The following is a 14,025-nucleotide window of genomic DNA, read 5'->3' as shown; positions in this document are numbered from 1 at the left end:
GCATGCTACCAGACAGGATAACCAGGTGTACATTCACAAATGTGAATTCCAGTGTTCTCAAGCACATTAAATGCAAATTTTGTTATTTCATCTTTAGTAACCACAGTATTTTTAACACCTCACTTATAATTTGTTATTACATGTCAGGCAAAAAAATCTTCAAACACAGGTTCCTCATTTATAATTTTTATAAAAATTAATACTTTTTTGTATTTCCTTATTAATCCTCCTGCAAGGTAGTTAGATGTCTTACTTGCTATGGGAACGCCGTTTGTTAACCAGCTTATGCTAGGTTTTGGGTTGCCATTAGCTCTGCAGATCAATGTCCCATCTTCTCCAGGAGATAAGACCAAGTTTCTGGGTGCTGTTATCCAATAGGGGGAAGCTGGAGTTAGGAACAGAAACACAGCAGTCATTTTCCACAATTATGTACAGAAAACCGTGAGGCACAACAATGGAAATAATAACACAATTCAAACTATACGTATAGGTATAGACATGCACTTGCAAGGTCCATTTTTTTTTTGTACACAGGATATTCAAGGATTATCTGATAAATTATACTTTGGCCAAACTAAGCTACTGACTGCACTAAATAGAGGTTAGCTTTTACTTCAAAACCCTGAAATAAATAACAGAACACTCCTTCTTTCTTATAGGGCTACTTGTTCTTAATCAAAAATTGCCTTTCATGAAGACAGCAAGATTTATCTGACTATGGCATCTATAGAGGCTAGAATGATCTTTTGATTAATTTCAGATACATCCATGTTCTTAGTAGTTAGACTGTTAGAACTGAAGTTAGGATAGATTATACAAAAAGATTTCATGTCAAGGGTGAAATTTATAAATGGCAAAATCTTTGGTCTTGCTGAATTCAGTGGGTGGTTTCAGTAGGGTTAGAAATTTCTGTGATACAGTTAAAAACACACAAAGATCAAAATGAACAGAACACTGAGCTTACCAAAAGATTTGCATCTACATCATCATTTTTAATTAATTAATTATTTAAAAAAAAAAAAAAACCATCTATGATATATTATCACAATTTGCAATTAAATTTCAGATTTTGGACTGGGAGATATATGTAAACAAATCTTCTGTTCTTGAAAAGAAGGCTAAATATGACCAGGACGTTGGACTACTGTAAATAAATAGCTATTTAACGTGCAAAGGGAGCACTACAAATGATTACTTAAATGCCTCATAAGCTGTCATTCCAAATTTTTTGTTTTAGAGTACTCACAATATACTTACAGTTTCTGTTTGGACAAAAATATTGTGGTTTTGGAACTAGTAAGACAATAGTTCAGACAGAAGACATCAAGGAATAAGAAAACAGAAATGTCCATTGAGGGAGGAAAGGGAGCATGAGATGAAGCATGAATGACTAGAAAAACTGAAAAAAAAATCTGGGCTATGTGAATGGAGAGCAGAAAAGACAAAATAATAACGAAGTGAAGAAGAATGAAGAGAGATGTGGAGGAAGATAAAAAAACAACAAAGGATAGAAGGAGTCTAATGATAGTTAATCAAAAGATCTAAAATGAATATAGCTAAGGAATTATTTTACCGGTGTAAATACAGCCCCAATTTAGCATGTTGCTTGACAAAGCAATATAGTAAAAAGAAAAATGGAAGTTAGAGGTGGTTAAGTCTGTCTGATGGCAGAATTCAGTTGGTTTATTGATCACTTTATCTGCTATTTTTTACTGTTATCATCCATCCTTTTAGCAATAATTTATTATCCAAGTAAACATATTTCAATCTTGCATTCTTGACGCTGACAGTACTGAATTAAGGATTTCTTAAATATTACCTTTTACAGTTACCGAAATGACATGATGAGTAGAACCCAATATGTTTCTTGCTATACATTTGTAGTTCCCAGAGTCAGCTTCAGAAACATCTATAATCTTGAGAGTTTTCTTAAAATTTTCAAAAAACGTTCTGTTGGCTGGCAGTTCACCACCCTCTTTAATCCAGCGGATTACTGGTGTGGGTCTGCAGAAGCAGAAGTGCAGATCAAATTAAGGGACTGGTAACGACGAGGATGAGAGTTCTACATTTGAAGATACATTTTACAAACAATTTATTTAAAAGACTTTACTCAGATTTTCGGGGCATGTCCAGCAAATGTGCAAAGTGTGCCAGCATTTGTTTCTAGGAAATGACAAGCCTCACTAACACTGTCAATGACCATCTGTTCGTAGGCTTAATAATTATGGAATATATTTGTCTGCTGATTAATCTAAAAACTTTGATGGTTAATAAAGGGATACAAATGTACTTCATATCTTATTGCACCTACACTTTTTATTATGATTACTTAAGAGTAACTTTTGAGTAACTTTTGATAATGACAGTTTACAACTGTCCTTTGAGCAATATTTTAATGCTTCATGAACATCATAAACATCACAGCAGAGCTGTTAGGAAACAAATCTTTTCTACGAGAAAGCAAAAAAAAAAAAAAAAAGTCAGTTCTGAGTCAAGTATGGCTACTTATCACTGCATTGTGTCTAAATCTTGATTGTGCCTCGTCAGCCACTGAAGTCAAAAGATTTTCAAACTCATGCAGACACAAATTAAAATGTGTTGCTTACTGAGTAGAATGTCTGCTCCCAAACATTAATGAATCAAGAGGCCTGAATATGGCCTCTTGTGGATAACAGTTTAAACTTCCCTCACTGAATTATTAAGACAAAAAGTTATGCAACATAAACATTACAAAGACACAAATCCATATAAAGCGTGATATTTTAATTTTTCCCTGTTTTTATACAGCCATTTTACTGGAGTTTGGACCTCTGATTAATTTATTGCCAGGTTGCCAAAAAGTGTATAACAGTATGGTGGATGAAGATTACAAGATCTGATTCTATTCCCACTCACAGTTGTGGTTATGCTAGTGGTGCTAATGCAAGGACACCTGAAGAGACTGACTCTGGAGGTGTTCAAGGAATGTTTGGACGTTGTGTTGAGGGACACGGTTTAGTGAGAGGTATTGATGGTTGGTGGGTGGTTGGACTTGGTGATCCTGTGGGTCTTTTCCAATTTTGGAGATTCTATGATTCTATGACCACAGCTGTGACAGAAACAGTGCACTGACCCCTATATCAATCTGTGCCAGACTGTACATGTGCATACCCTGTGGAGTTTATGCAAGTGAATACCTCTACGTGATGTTGTGTTACATCATTTGCTGGTTTACCTCACTGCTACGTCAGAGTGATCTGCACTGAATGTTTTTGTGCATTGTAAATATATTTATAGTTTTTGAAATAAATTGGTACTACAAATTTTCCAGTACCACAGTAACTGAACCATTTTCCTCCAGAGAATGAAACTGATTTAAGATCAAACTAGTTCATGAAACTAAATTGTTCTCTGGTAATTTTCTACTTGCACAATAAGCAGGGAAGGCAAACATGCATTACACTGAAGAAACAAGTACCAATTAAACTCAATTACAATGAGAAGTTGGATGTAAGTCGCTGAACATATGTTCTGACAACTCCCACCTAGATGATCTCCTAAGTATTTATTAGCATACGTGAACAGCTTTTTCAGATTATACCAGCACATTCTTATCTTTTTTTTTTCATATATACCATTCGAGAGCCTAATGGCTGTATAGTTAGGAAGAAATCAGACTTGCTTCCTGAATGAAATTCTCCAGACATGGAGATAAGTGTCCAACATTACCTTATGACTTTTCTTGCTTGTGTCCTGAAAGCAAAGGCCATCTCATATATTTAATACAATGAGAAAAACATTTAAGTTCATAGCTGGTTTTAAAATGTGCTGATTTTAGAGAAAATGGAGGACTTCCTTCAAGTCCTCTTTCCAGTTTATATTTCTGTTTCTTTAAATCCTTAAGATTATACACTGTTTAATTATCTTTTTAATTATCTCTGAAATATTCTCCACCAGTACTGTACTTCTGTTTAGAAAAACATGAAATAAAAAGTCACTCACAATCCTGCTGCAATGCATTCCAACAAAAGAACATTTCCTCTCAGTTCCACTTTGTTACTTGTGCTGCCTGTTGGTGTAAGAAGAACTGGTGGCCTTTCTGTAACTGGCTTGGCTGGAACAAGAAAAGTTAAAACAATTAATTTCTAGATTTTCTTTTAATACTGATCAAATGCATACATCTATTCTCACATTTTGGACATAGATTTTGATACATGTAGACCATTTAATTAAAAAATATCATGTTACATAAATACACAGTTTAACAAGTTAGGCTTCTGACAGACATACCAGAATCATATTTCAACCTAGTAAACACTACAACTTTGAACACACACATGAAGAGAAGGCTCAAGGGAGACCTCAATGCAGCCTTCCAGTAGTTGGAGAGAGCTTACAAACTGAAGGAAGACTGACTTTTTACATGGGCAGACAGTGATAGAACAACGGGGAATGTCTATAAACTAAAAGAGGAGAGATTTAGTTTAGACGTTAGGAAGAAATTTTTTATGCAGCGTGTGGTGAAGCACTGGTAGAATTTGTCCAGAGAGGCTTTTGATGGACCATCCCTGGAGGTGCTCAAGGCCAGACTGGATTGGGCCCTGGGCAGCCTGGTCTGGTGAGTGGCAGGGGGGCTGAAAGGAGATGGTTTTTAGTGTTCCTTCCAACCCAAGCTATCCTATGAAAAAAAACATATTTGTTTGCTGAGGGCAGCATTTGATCCATAGTTTCTACATAAGCAACTATGTATGGATGCGTACTGAGCTTGACCTGCCGCAGTCTGCAAAAGATTGAAAGTTACCAAAAGTTTCTGGGCCTCTGTCAAAACACTAATAAAGCAAAGTAATTAAATTCAGAAATATAAACAAAGTTGTCAAGAGGTATGCTTCAGTTTGAAATATGTTTTGTTCAGCATTTTCTAGAAAATGTGAGAAATTTCTAGAAATTTAGCTCTGTCTTCTCCTCTTACTATATACTCAATCTAAATTCCAACCATTACCCTCTCTGGTAATAATGGAACACTGATTATCCACAAGAATTAACCATAGCAAACAGATGCTATAAGACCCATTTCCAACATTATAGTCTGTACTCTGAAATCTACTATGTTGTCTCATGTGCCTTCCTGTCAACGTTCTTTTAAAGTTATTTTAAAATAAAGGATCACCTTGCCCTAAAGTGCAGTAGCAGTCTGAATCACTACAGTAACCTACGGTTGTTTCATTTTGTTTTTTAATGTGGACAGAAATTCAACAAAACAGTTTATTAAGGGCCAGGATTTATTGACAGACTGACATAAAGAGAACACTTAATTTTAATATGCTATTTGTCATGAATTCCTTAGAAGTAGTACCTGAGCAACTTAAAGTTGGGAGAAAAGCATAACAAACACAGTCAGTAGTCACCGGCTCTTAGTAGTCTACCCAGTTTCTTCACTGCCAAAGATCACTGTCTCATTTTGCAAGACCATGAAAATTCAAAGAATTCTCCTGTATTTCTGAGTTGTGAACCAATTAATTGTGCTCTGTACTAACTGCAGTTAACATATCATTCTGCACTCAGGTTCATAGTTATTGTTTGTTCTTGAATGAAAGCTTATTTTTATGCAGAGAATTAAAATATTCTGTGTCCCTGACGCAGTTCAGATTATAGTAAGTTACAATTTAACATACACAGAGACTCACTTGACAGAACGACAAAGCAGAACAAACATTATGCATTTATTTCAAACAACATTAAGTGGGGAATTCCAGATGCTCAACTGCTGTGAGCATCAGTCTTACCCCACAGTCAGCCTTGCTAAGCACAGATACCTGTTCAGGTGGATTTAATTTGCGATACACAAAGCACCATTCCACACAGATTAATGAAAAGTTCAAACACCAAACAAACAAACACATCTTTTCCCTACAAGGTTATTTACACAGATAGTATTAAGGTGTTTAGATTTTAATCAATTTCAGTTCAGTTTGACATTTATGAAATATATTAAAAATGAATGGTACATTCAAGAAGTTATTAAATGTAAAGTGCATCTGTTAAATGCTTAATTGTTGTTATCTATTGTGCAGCACGTGATAATGTATAGTCCCAGTGATAATGAACAACCAAACTAACAGTTGGAGGAAAAAAATATTAAAAAGTAACTTAATACAGAAGCAAATAGACAACTTGTAAAATCCTTCCCAGTGTGAAAGGACTCATTTATTTTAGGAGCTGGTACTGTTTATGAGATATATATTACAGTAACATTAAAACATTAACAAGCTGAAAGGACTGCACAGTCCATTTTGCATGTATTATCACCAGTACTAATAGATACCTTCATTAGAAATTGAAAAGGAAGCAAAAGGTTAAGCAGCTACAGAGGTAAAGTTAGTTAACTAAATGCTACTGTGAAACAAGGAGTATCAGTGAGGACCAGTATAACTCACCACCATAAATATCAGTGTCACTCAAATTAGCAGCTATAGTGTCATTCAATGAATCCACTGAAATAAACAGAATATCATGAAGAATGCATACAGGAGGGATAAATCAAAGTATTGGGAATCAAAAGGTGATGTTATGGCCACGGTGAGTTAATCAAATGATTGATTAATTTATTTTGATAGTTACAGCTGTAACAGATTGATATCCTTGAATACGAAAACCACTTAAAAAGTTATCTTTACACTATTTTTTCAATCATTCAAATCCTAGAAAATGTTTCTTCAAAAGACAAAGCCTAATAAAAGGAAAAAAGACAGCTTTTAAAACAGATTATACATCAAGAAAAATGGAGAGTACATTTTAAGCTTTAAAAAGTAATGCAATTTCTTATTCAGAATTAAACCAACCAAATCTCTAGCATAAAACTACTAAAGTTTGACAAGTCACCTGAGAATTCTGGATAAATACCATGCAAGTATGTAAGTATTAGGTGATGCAATACCTACTTGAAAAGACTTTTACAGAAATGGGTTGTTTCTGCTGTATAGTTTGTGTATGATTAAATCTCGCATAGCAGATATAGTCCTCACGGGTGTCCTCTGGTTGTACATTAGAAAAGTAAAGGTCTCCATTGAGACCTTGGGAAACTCTTTCACTTTGAGGCAGCCTTTGGAAAGCTGAGGAAAAACAAGAAAACATTTATTTCAACTATAATTTCTCTCCATTGTTATGATCTGCAGACGCCACATTTTTTCCATTATTCTTTTGTAGGTTTGTAAATACACAGACCTTCTGAAATTTTCTCTAAAGCTCCCTTGTCCTTCCAATCTTCCCCACTGTGTTAATCCACAGCTTATGTTAAGATCTCCAGCTAACTCTGGCTTCATGCTTTCAGGCTGCACGTTTGCTTGTTTATACATTACTACAGAACTAGAAAGTCTGTATTTTAGAGGGAAACTCCATCACCTGTGGTCTTGGTAAGCAACAGTCACCTACATAGAAAAACTGTGTAATGTAAATGTAAACTAAGTCTATATAAAAAGCAAACTCACCATTATCCATCCAAAATATTATAGGTGGTGGTAAGCCAACAGGAGGTCTGCAGTTCAGTACGAGGGAATCACCTTCTCGAACGTGATTTGGTTCTAGTTTTTCTTTTGTCCACAAAGGGGACCCTATGGAAAATAATTTTAACACACACACAAACTATGAATTGAGAAAAAAAATCTAGAATTTAGGGAAGAAATGCACATAGAATTCCAGAAAATGACAAGAACTAAAAGCATCAGTAAGTAAAGTCTTAACATATTTACTAAATACTTAATTTTGATTTTTTTAATGTTTTCATGGGGGGGAAAACAAATTATTTAAAATAATTATTACAGCAATAATTCACGAAATGTATAATCACTGATTCAAAATATTTTGGCTAATCACCAATGGATCTACAAAAGTAATACACAAAATTAGAAAAAAAAACCTTCCTGAAATAGTACTACAGATGCTCTAATAAAACTTGTGAGAATGGAACATTTTAAGCTAAGAAGTCTGAAAAACTGATCTGAGAAAAGCTGTAGAAGCAGTTTACAATTACTTCAAATCTTTGAGCTTTATCTGCTCTGAATTAAAGCAATTATAAAAACTATGGAATACACCCATCAGAAAGAAAGCAAATGTTGCCCATATCAGATAGGAGCATTCAAGATTTAAACTTTTTATTCCAATTGTAATTTCATAAATAGAACCCAATTTTAAACATCTTAGATCACAAAGCTGTACTAAGAAAAAATCAGGAAAGCATTTTGGTTACTAAATACTCTAAGGAATTTGGGAGAGGCATTACCAGATCAGAATATTAACAATTATACAACACTTTCTAATATTATCACTTTGATGACTTAAAAGATTTTTTTTTTTTTTAAGAGAAAAGAAGAAAATGAAGCAAAATATCCACAAGAAAATAAACAAATGTAAGACATTCATGTTTTATTAATATTAGATTTTAACTTACTAGATGGCCGTATAACAATATTGTTGGATATGGCTGCTCCTCTTTCATTCCTTGCTGTACACTGATATACTCCTTCATATGCTTCTGCCTTTACACCATTCATAATATTTACAACAAGGGTTCCTGAATTTGGCTTCATTGTTACCTGTGCATCTTTATCTATATCAAAATGAGTTCCATTGCGTGTCCAGGAGAAGCTACACAATAAAAGCAAAAAGAAAAGTTGCTTCTTGAGTTACCACTCGTAGATTATATGGATAAATTTAAAAAAAAAAAAAAAAAAAAAAAAAAGTCATTTTCAATAATAAATGGTATTTATTTTTTAGCAGGAAAGTAAGAATTGTTCCGAAACTAAATCAACCAATAAAGTAAATATAGCTCTTTTTTTAATACAAAAGATCTGGCAAAATTCTGAGATAACAGGCTTGGCTCGACTTGTTAACAGAAACCATTTCAAAGCCAGCAGTTTTATTTTAAAATTACATTAAAAAATGCAGAAGTTAATCGTATATGAAAAAGAATTGATTTCTTTTCTACTAAAGATGATACAGTAGCATCTGCTAGAACTGATACTGCTAAAGCAGCATTAGCATTTCCATTTTAAAAGCTATTGTTGAAAGGTTTTATAAACCTGCCTTTAAAAGCTGGCTCTGGGCTGAAATGTGTCATCTCAGGGCCCAGCAGGAAACCGTTTCTCTTAATTGGTTTGGCCCTTTTAAAGTTCAGCGTGTGAATTAAAGATTGTAGTAAGTTTGGTTCCTTTTCACTAATCTAACACGAAAAAGTGTCATTTATTAAATGAAATTTTGCAGCGTGGTAGTCCATAATTAATTTGGTTTATATTGGTGTTACTCAAAACAGAAGATGCTTTGAAAAGACTATTAGAAGACTATTAGAACTCATTTAAGAAACTGTAAAAAGCAAAGATTCACAGCATGCAACTTACATTTCTTTAATTTTTAATTAAGGTTTTTAATTTTTAATTAAGATTTGTTGGTCACAAGTATGGTTACACAGAACCAGACCAACGCCTGCAAAGTTTTGAGCACTCAGTTTTGAATACTGCAAATGACAGTTCTCATACTTTTTACATCTATGCAGTGTTTAGGGGAGGACCTGGGTGCACAGTGAATGAAAAGTGAACCTGATTCTCAGGGCTCTGCAGGTAAAGCTGCAGAATGCAGAGTGTCTGTAGTCTCCAGCTACCAGCACACTGAGGAGCGTGGGAACTGTAACACAGCTTCAGATGAGAGATGGCATACCCCTGAAGTTCAGGTACATAAAAGTCAGAATCTTTCCTGCTCAAGCAAAAGGTAGCAGCATATCCACCAATCTTTGTGCCAGCTCTCACTAATAAGAAGTCACTGTGGATTAACAAAACAATTCACTGGCTGAGAAAGCTGATCTTCAGAGCTTTGAAGCAGTTAAAATTAAAGTATGCATGTGCAGAAGCAGATTCAAGACCAATGGATCAGGTTGGTTACTGGACAAATTTATTTGGCTATCTCATGTTTTTTAAATCTGCAGAACTAAGAACAACTTATTTTTCTCCATTAGAAAAGCCTGCACTTAAATCTTGCCCTTTCTTCTGTCACAGGAGAACAACAGTCACAGATTTGATGGGAAAGGTGAAGCTGTACAGCAGAAAGCCCTGGAATAGCACTCTGATATATTCAGTCTCATGGACTGTGCTCTTAGCTTCTTTGGTAGATCCAACCCAAAAAAGATACTCAAAAGAGGCATCTGCAGAAGCGGTACAGATGTCTCAAAACATACAGTAATCATCCTGTCCTCCAGGTCAACGCTCAGAGTCTTGAGATGCCAGCTAATCTAAAATACTTGTAAAAACAGCAGCAATATAGCATTCCTGCCATTAACAGAACAATACAAAGGGTGAAACTATCACAGAAAATACAATTCTTTGCCATTTTGCCACCCAGTATAATGACTATGGTGTGAAAGCAACCAGAAAGAATAATGTAGAAAAACCCTGGTTATTCACATGAAGTACATCTAATGAGCCCAGTGTGTGTCTGAGAAGCAATTATAGGTTAACCTTGTGAATAAATTGTAGTGTAAAACTACTAAGAACACAGAGATGCATACTTCCATATAGTGACCCAGAAATCAGAAGCAGTTACTAGTAATGATAGAATACATCACTGCTTCTGCTGCTTCCAGTGGAGGTATTCAGCATATATTAGGAGCGGAAGCTCCTAATTTCAAATACTGATGCCAAATATTAACATGGAATATGATCAGGAATCTGATCTGAACACAGCATTGCTGTTTTTGCTAAGCACGGAACTCAAGGTTATGAAATACACCTGGTTAATGAAGGCCTTATAATTTAGATAATAGATACATAATAATCAAATTATGATAAAATATGTATGTATTTCAAGATGAACTTCATAAAACTGAGTGTTTTAGAAAACATTAACTTTGAATTCACTCTGCATTTATTCAGTGTGGATTCTTCTTAGACGCTCTGCCTGAATCAGGAATGGGTTCCATCATATAGTATGGCATGCCTTTTCCGTAGGCATTTACCTACCTGCTCCTTTAAAAATCTAGTATTATTTTGTTTTTGTTAGAGCTCTGAGGTGAAAAAAACCAAACACACTACAGTTACTTGATGACTACAGAAAAGTTTAAATCTCAAGGATAAGAATAGTCAAACACATGCCACTTTCTGCCAGCTATATAAATTACTGAGGTGGGGGTACATGCATAGTAATCAAAATAAGTCACTACTAACCTAGGAGGTGGTTTTCCTTTTGCTTCACATTGTATTACAATATTCTCTCGAGGGTCAACAATGTAATCTTTTGGAGACTGCTGAGTTATCGTTGGAGGTTGAGACACTTCATTGTGGAATATAAGAAACAGAGAGGAATTTAACAATATCTTCAAATAATCAGCAAGACAGATTTGTGAGATTTTGGAGAAAGCAAAACTACAAGTAGCAAAATCATCAACAAAAGCACCGGATTAAAGTATCCTTCGTATTTGGAGGCTGATACTTTCTCCTCCTATAGACTAGTGTTGCTATTAACTTCCAGTTGATCTATATCACTTTACAGGGGAGGAGAATCTCAGACAAGAAGCTTCATGGATATAATTTCTACACATCAGATTTCAACAGATCTTCATGAAGTTAATGGACACTTGAATTCTAAGTCCAAGACATCCCAAACAAACAGTTCTGAGATATAAATCCACATAAAACATTTTTTAACGCACAGGAGGAGAAAAAAATCTCTATATTGCTTTTGCTTTTTAAAATATTTGATATATTTGTATATCCCCTATGTTTGTAAACTTTTCACAGATTTATCGTGCTCAACAAATTGAATTAATCTACAAAGCATGCTTTGAGGAACTACTTTTCAGGAGTAAAAAATGTTAGAAATAAAACAGTTCATAAAGGATGTCAAAAATAGAACCTAAGAGTTTCCAAATAGAGTAAACATGAAGAAAAAGTCTTGTGCTTCTAAAATAAAAATAATAAAAATGTAGTCAATCTCATGAATTGCCCCAAGAGAACCAAATTTTTAGTACTTATGATTTATGGATAATTTCAAAATTAGTGACATAAAGCAGAATCTATTTGTTTGACAAAGTGGATGATGCCTACCTATTTAAAGTAATTTATTATCTATTAATTACGTGCATTTTTCATAGATAAATGCTGGTTGTGATATTAAAATAGTGAGAAATGTGACTTCCTCAGCATTATCAATCTGTTTATAGAGTAGTGTCAACTAAAGGAAACAGCTGAATAACATACTTGCTAACTTCCTTGTGCAAATTTTAGCAAATTGTCCAGTAATACATTCTGCTAGTGCTTTGGGGTCATTTCTAGTCAAAGTATTTCAATCATTAGAGTTATCTCTGTCCTCATACCCAATTCTAGCTAGTTAAAATTGTAAATCTGGGACTTCTATTTTAAATCTTCCCTACAATTATACACGGAGAAAAAATTCTGAAGAAAGAGATAGTGGTCTGTAAAGCACTGCCACAAGAAATAGCCAGAAAGAAAATTCAGATCATGGCATACATCATAACGAGATGTAACAGCTAAGCAGGAAAGAACAGGACATGCATAGCTAGGTTTTGCTCTTCTTCCTCACTGCAGAGAAGTGTGATTAAATAATGATGGCAATGTTGTTAATTGATGATGAGTTTTTGTATACTTAGAGAGGCAGTGAAGATAGCCCTTTTCCCTCTTAAGGAGGCAGTGAAGATAGCCCTTTTCCCTCACAAAGTCAGTTCACGAGTCATTACAAATCAGTTGCTTCTGTGGGAAAAGCAAGAATACTCTGAAATGGAACATGACATGAGCAACCATGTCGTACCACATATGGTATGTTCCACCTGATGCACATAAAAGACCTGAAGGCAGCCCTGCTATGAACTGAACTTAAAACTCACTAAATTGACCAGGACACTAAAGCTGCATTAGAACATCCTACAGAGGATTTGGCTTACCAACAAAACTGTATATTCTGTTTTTTAAGGACATAATATCTCCAACTCAGACATTTAATATACATATGCTATATTCCAATGACTTTATTCTTTTATCAACTATATTTACTCCTGAAAGTAGTATTAAAACATTGCTCATGCTGATATTTATAATTTTAATGTTCAGATAGCAAACAGTCAAAAATCATACAATCCATTTGTTCAAAATACAAGAAGGATTTATATAAAGTAGCATTTATTGAACACTGCATGCAGAAAGCATCTAGCTACAGCAAACAAAATTAGGAGCAAAATGTCAGAATCACACATTTTGGACTGCATACTCAATTTGCAACACTGTCAGTATTAATTTTCATCACCACACAGTCTAGTTTTTGTGGACAGGAACTTACATTCTTCTAGAAGTTTTGCTTTTATTCCCCCATCAGAATCAGCAGATGAATGGACAAATGGAGATTAAAGAGAAACATTTGTTAGTAAAAAGAAAATAAGATTTTTTGAGAGGGAAGACAAGCATCTCAGACAAGTAAATTGGTCACCATTAAAAAGAAAACGTTTAGTATTGTAACAGTGGTGATGATGTAACCTGGTCCTCAACTTCCAGTGGCAATTTCCACTGCATCAGAAAGTTCACGAGGAACTTTTCCAAATTGCTGACTTTTAAGGGCAACCACAATATTGAGATTTTGGCTTTACAAGGACACAAAACGTTGGTACTGAGGAGACAGCAAATTAGAATTAATGGAGTGCATTGCCCTCATGCTGCAGTCAAAATCAATCTACCCATATGACCATATAGAAGAACAAAGAGAAAGCTTCAGGCTAAAATTACTCTTACAAAGACGAAAGCATTTAATTTTACTCAACAGACATGCTATCTCTTTTAGTTTGAAAAATAACTAAGGGGAATAAATTGTCTTGGTTGTCACATCTTTATTGCTTATTTCAAATATTTTGCATATATATCTCCTCATCAATAATGTTTTAGAGCAAATAAATTGCTTTTGAACAGCTACACTATCAGTCATCCATTATCTACTTTGAGACAGTGAAGAGCATAAGAACCTAACATGAATGAAACCTAATCAGCTAATCAAGTATGATCTTAC

The 14,025-nt window shown here is 34.5% G+C and overlaps 1 protein-coding gene across 8 annotated transcripts in view; it reads right to left on the bottom strand.

Moving 5' to 3' along the window:
• NRCAM (neuronal cell adhesion molecule) overlaps window positions 1-14,025 on the bottom strand; it is a 144,509-nt gene that overhangs the window by 53,557 nt on the left and 76,927 nt on the right. For 3 of the 8 annotated variants that reach the window (XM_090137758.1, XM_090137750.1, XM_090137767.1), the window contains exons 4-12: window positions 13,309-13,326; window positions 11,184-11,289; window positions 8,423-8,619; window positions 7,464-7,586; window positions 6,918-7,088; window positions 6,414-6,470; window positions 3,982-4,093; window positions 1,820-2,004; window positions 254-385 (exon numbers count right to left, since the gene is read on the bottom strand). In XM_090137758.1, coding sequence (XP_089993884.1) covers window positions 254-385; window positions 1,820-2,004; window positions 3,982-4,093; window positions 6,414-6,470; window positions 6,918-7,088; window positions 7,464-7,586; window positions 8,423-8,619; window positions 11,184-11,289; window positions 13,309-13,326 — 1,101 coding nt within the window. The remainder of the gene's footprint in view (window positions 1-253; window positions 386-1,819; window positions 2,005-3,981; window positions 4,094-6,413; window positions 6,471-6,917; window positions 7,089-7,463; window positions 7,587-8,422; window positions 8,620-11,183; window positions 11,290-13,308; window positions 13,327-14,025) is intronic. The other 5 variants (XM_090137781.1, XM_090137776.1, XM_090137761.1 and 2 more) reach the window with 3 other exon arrangements.

This window comes from Phasianus colchicus, chromosome 1 (assembly GCF_987193195.1).
Source record: "Phasianus colchicus chromosome 1, bPhaCol1.hap1.1, whole genome shotgun sequence".
Classification (NCBI taxonomy): domain Eukaryota; kingdom Metazoa; phylum Chordata; class Aves; order Galliformes; family Phasianidae; genus Phasianus; species Phasianus colchicus.
Note: the sequence above shows the minus strand (reverse complement) of the source record. Positions and strands in the feature narration are given on the sequence as shown.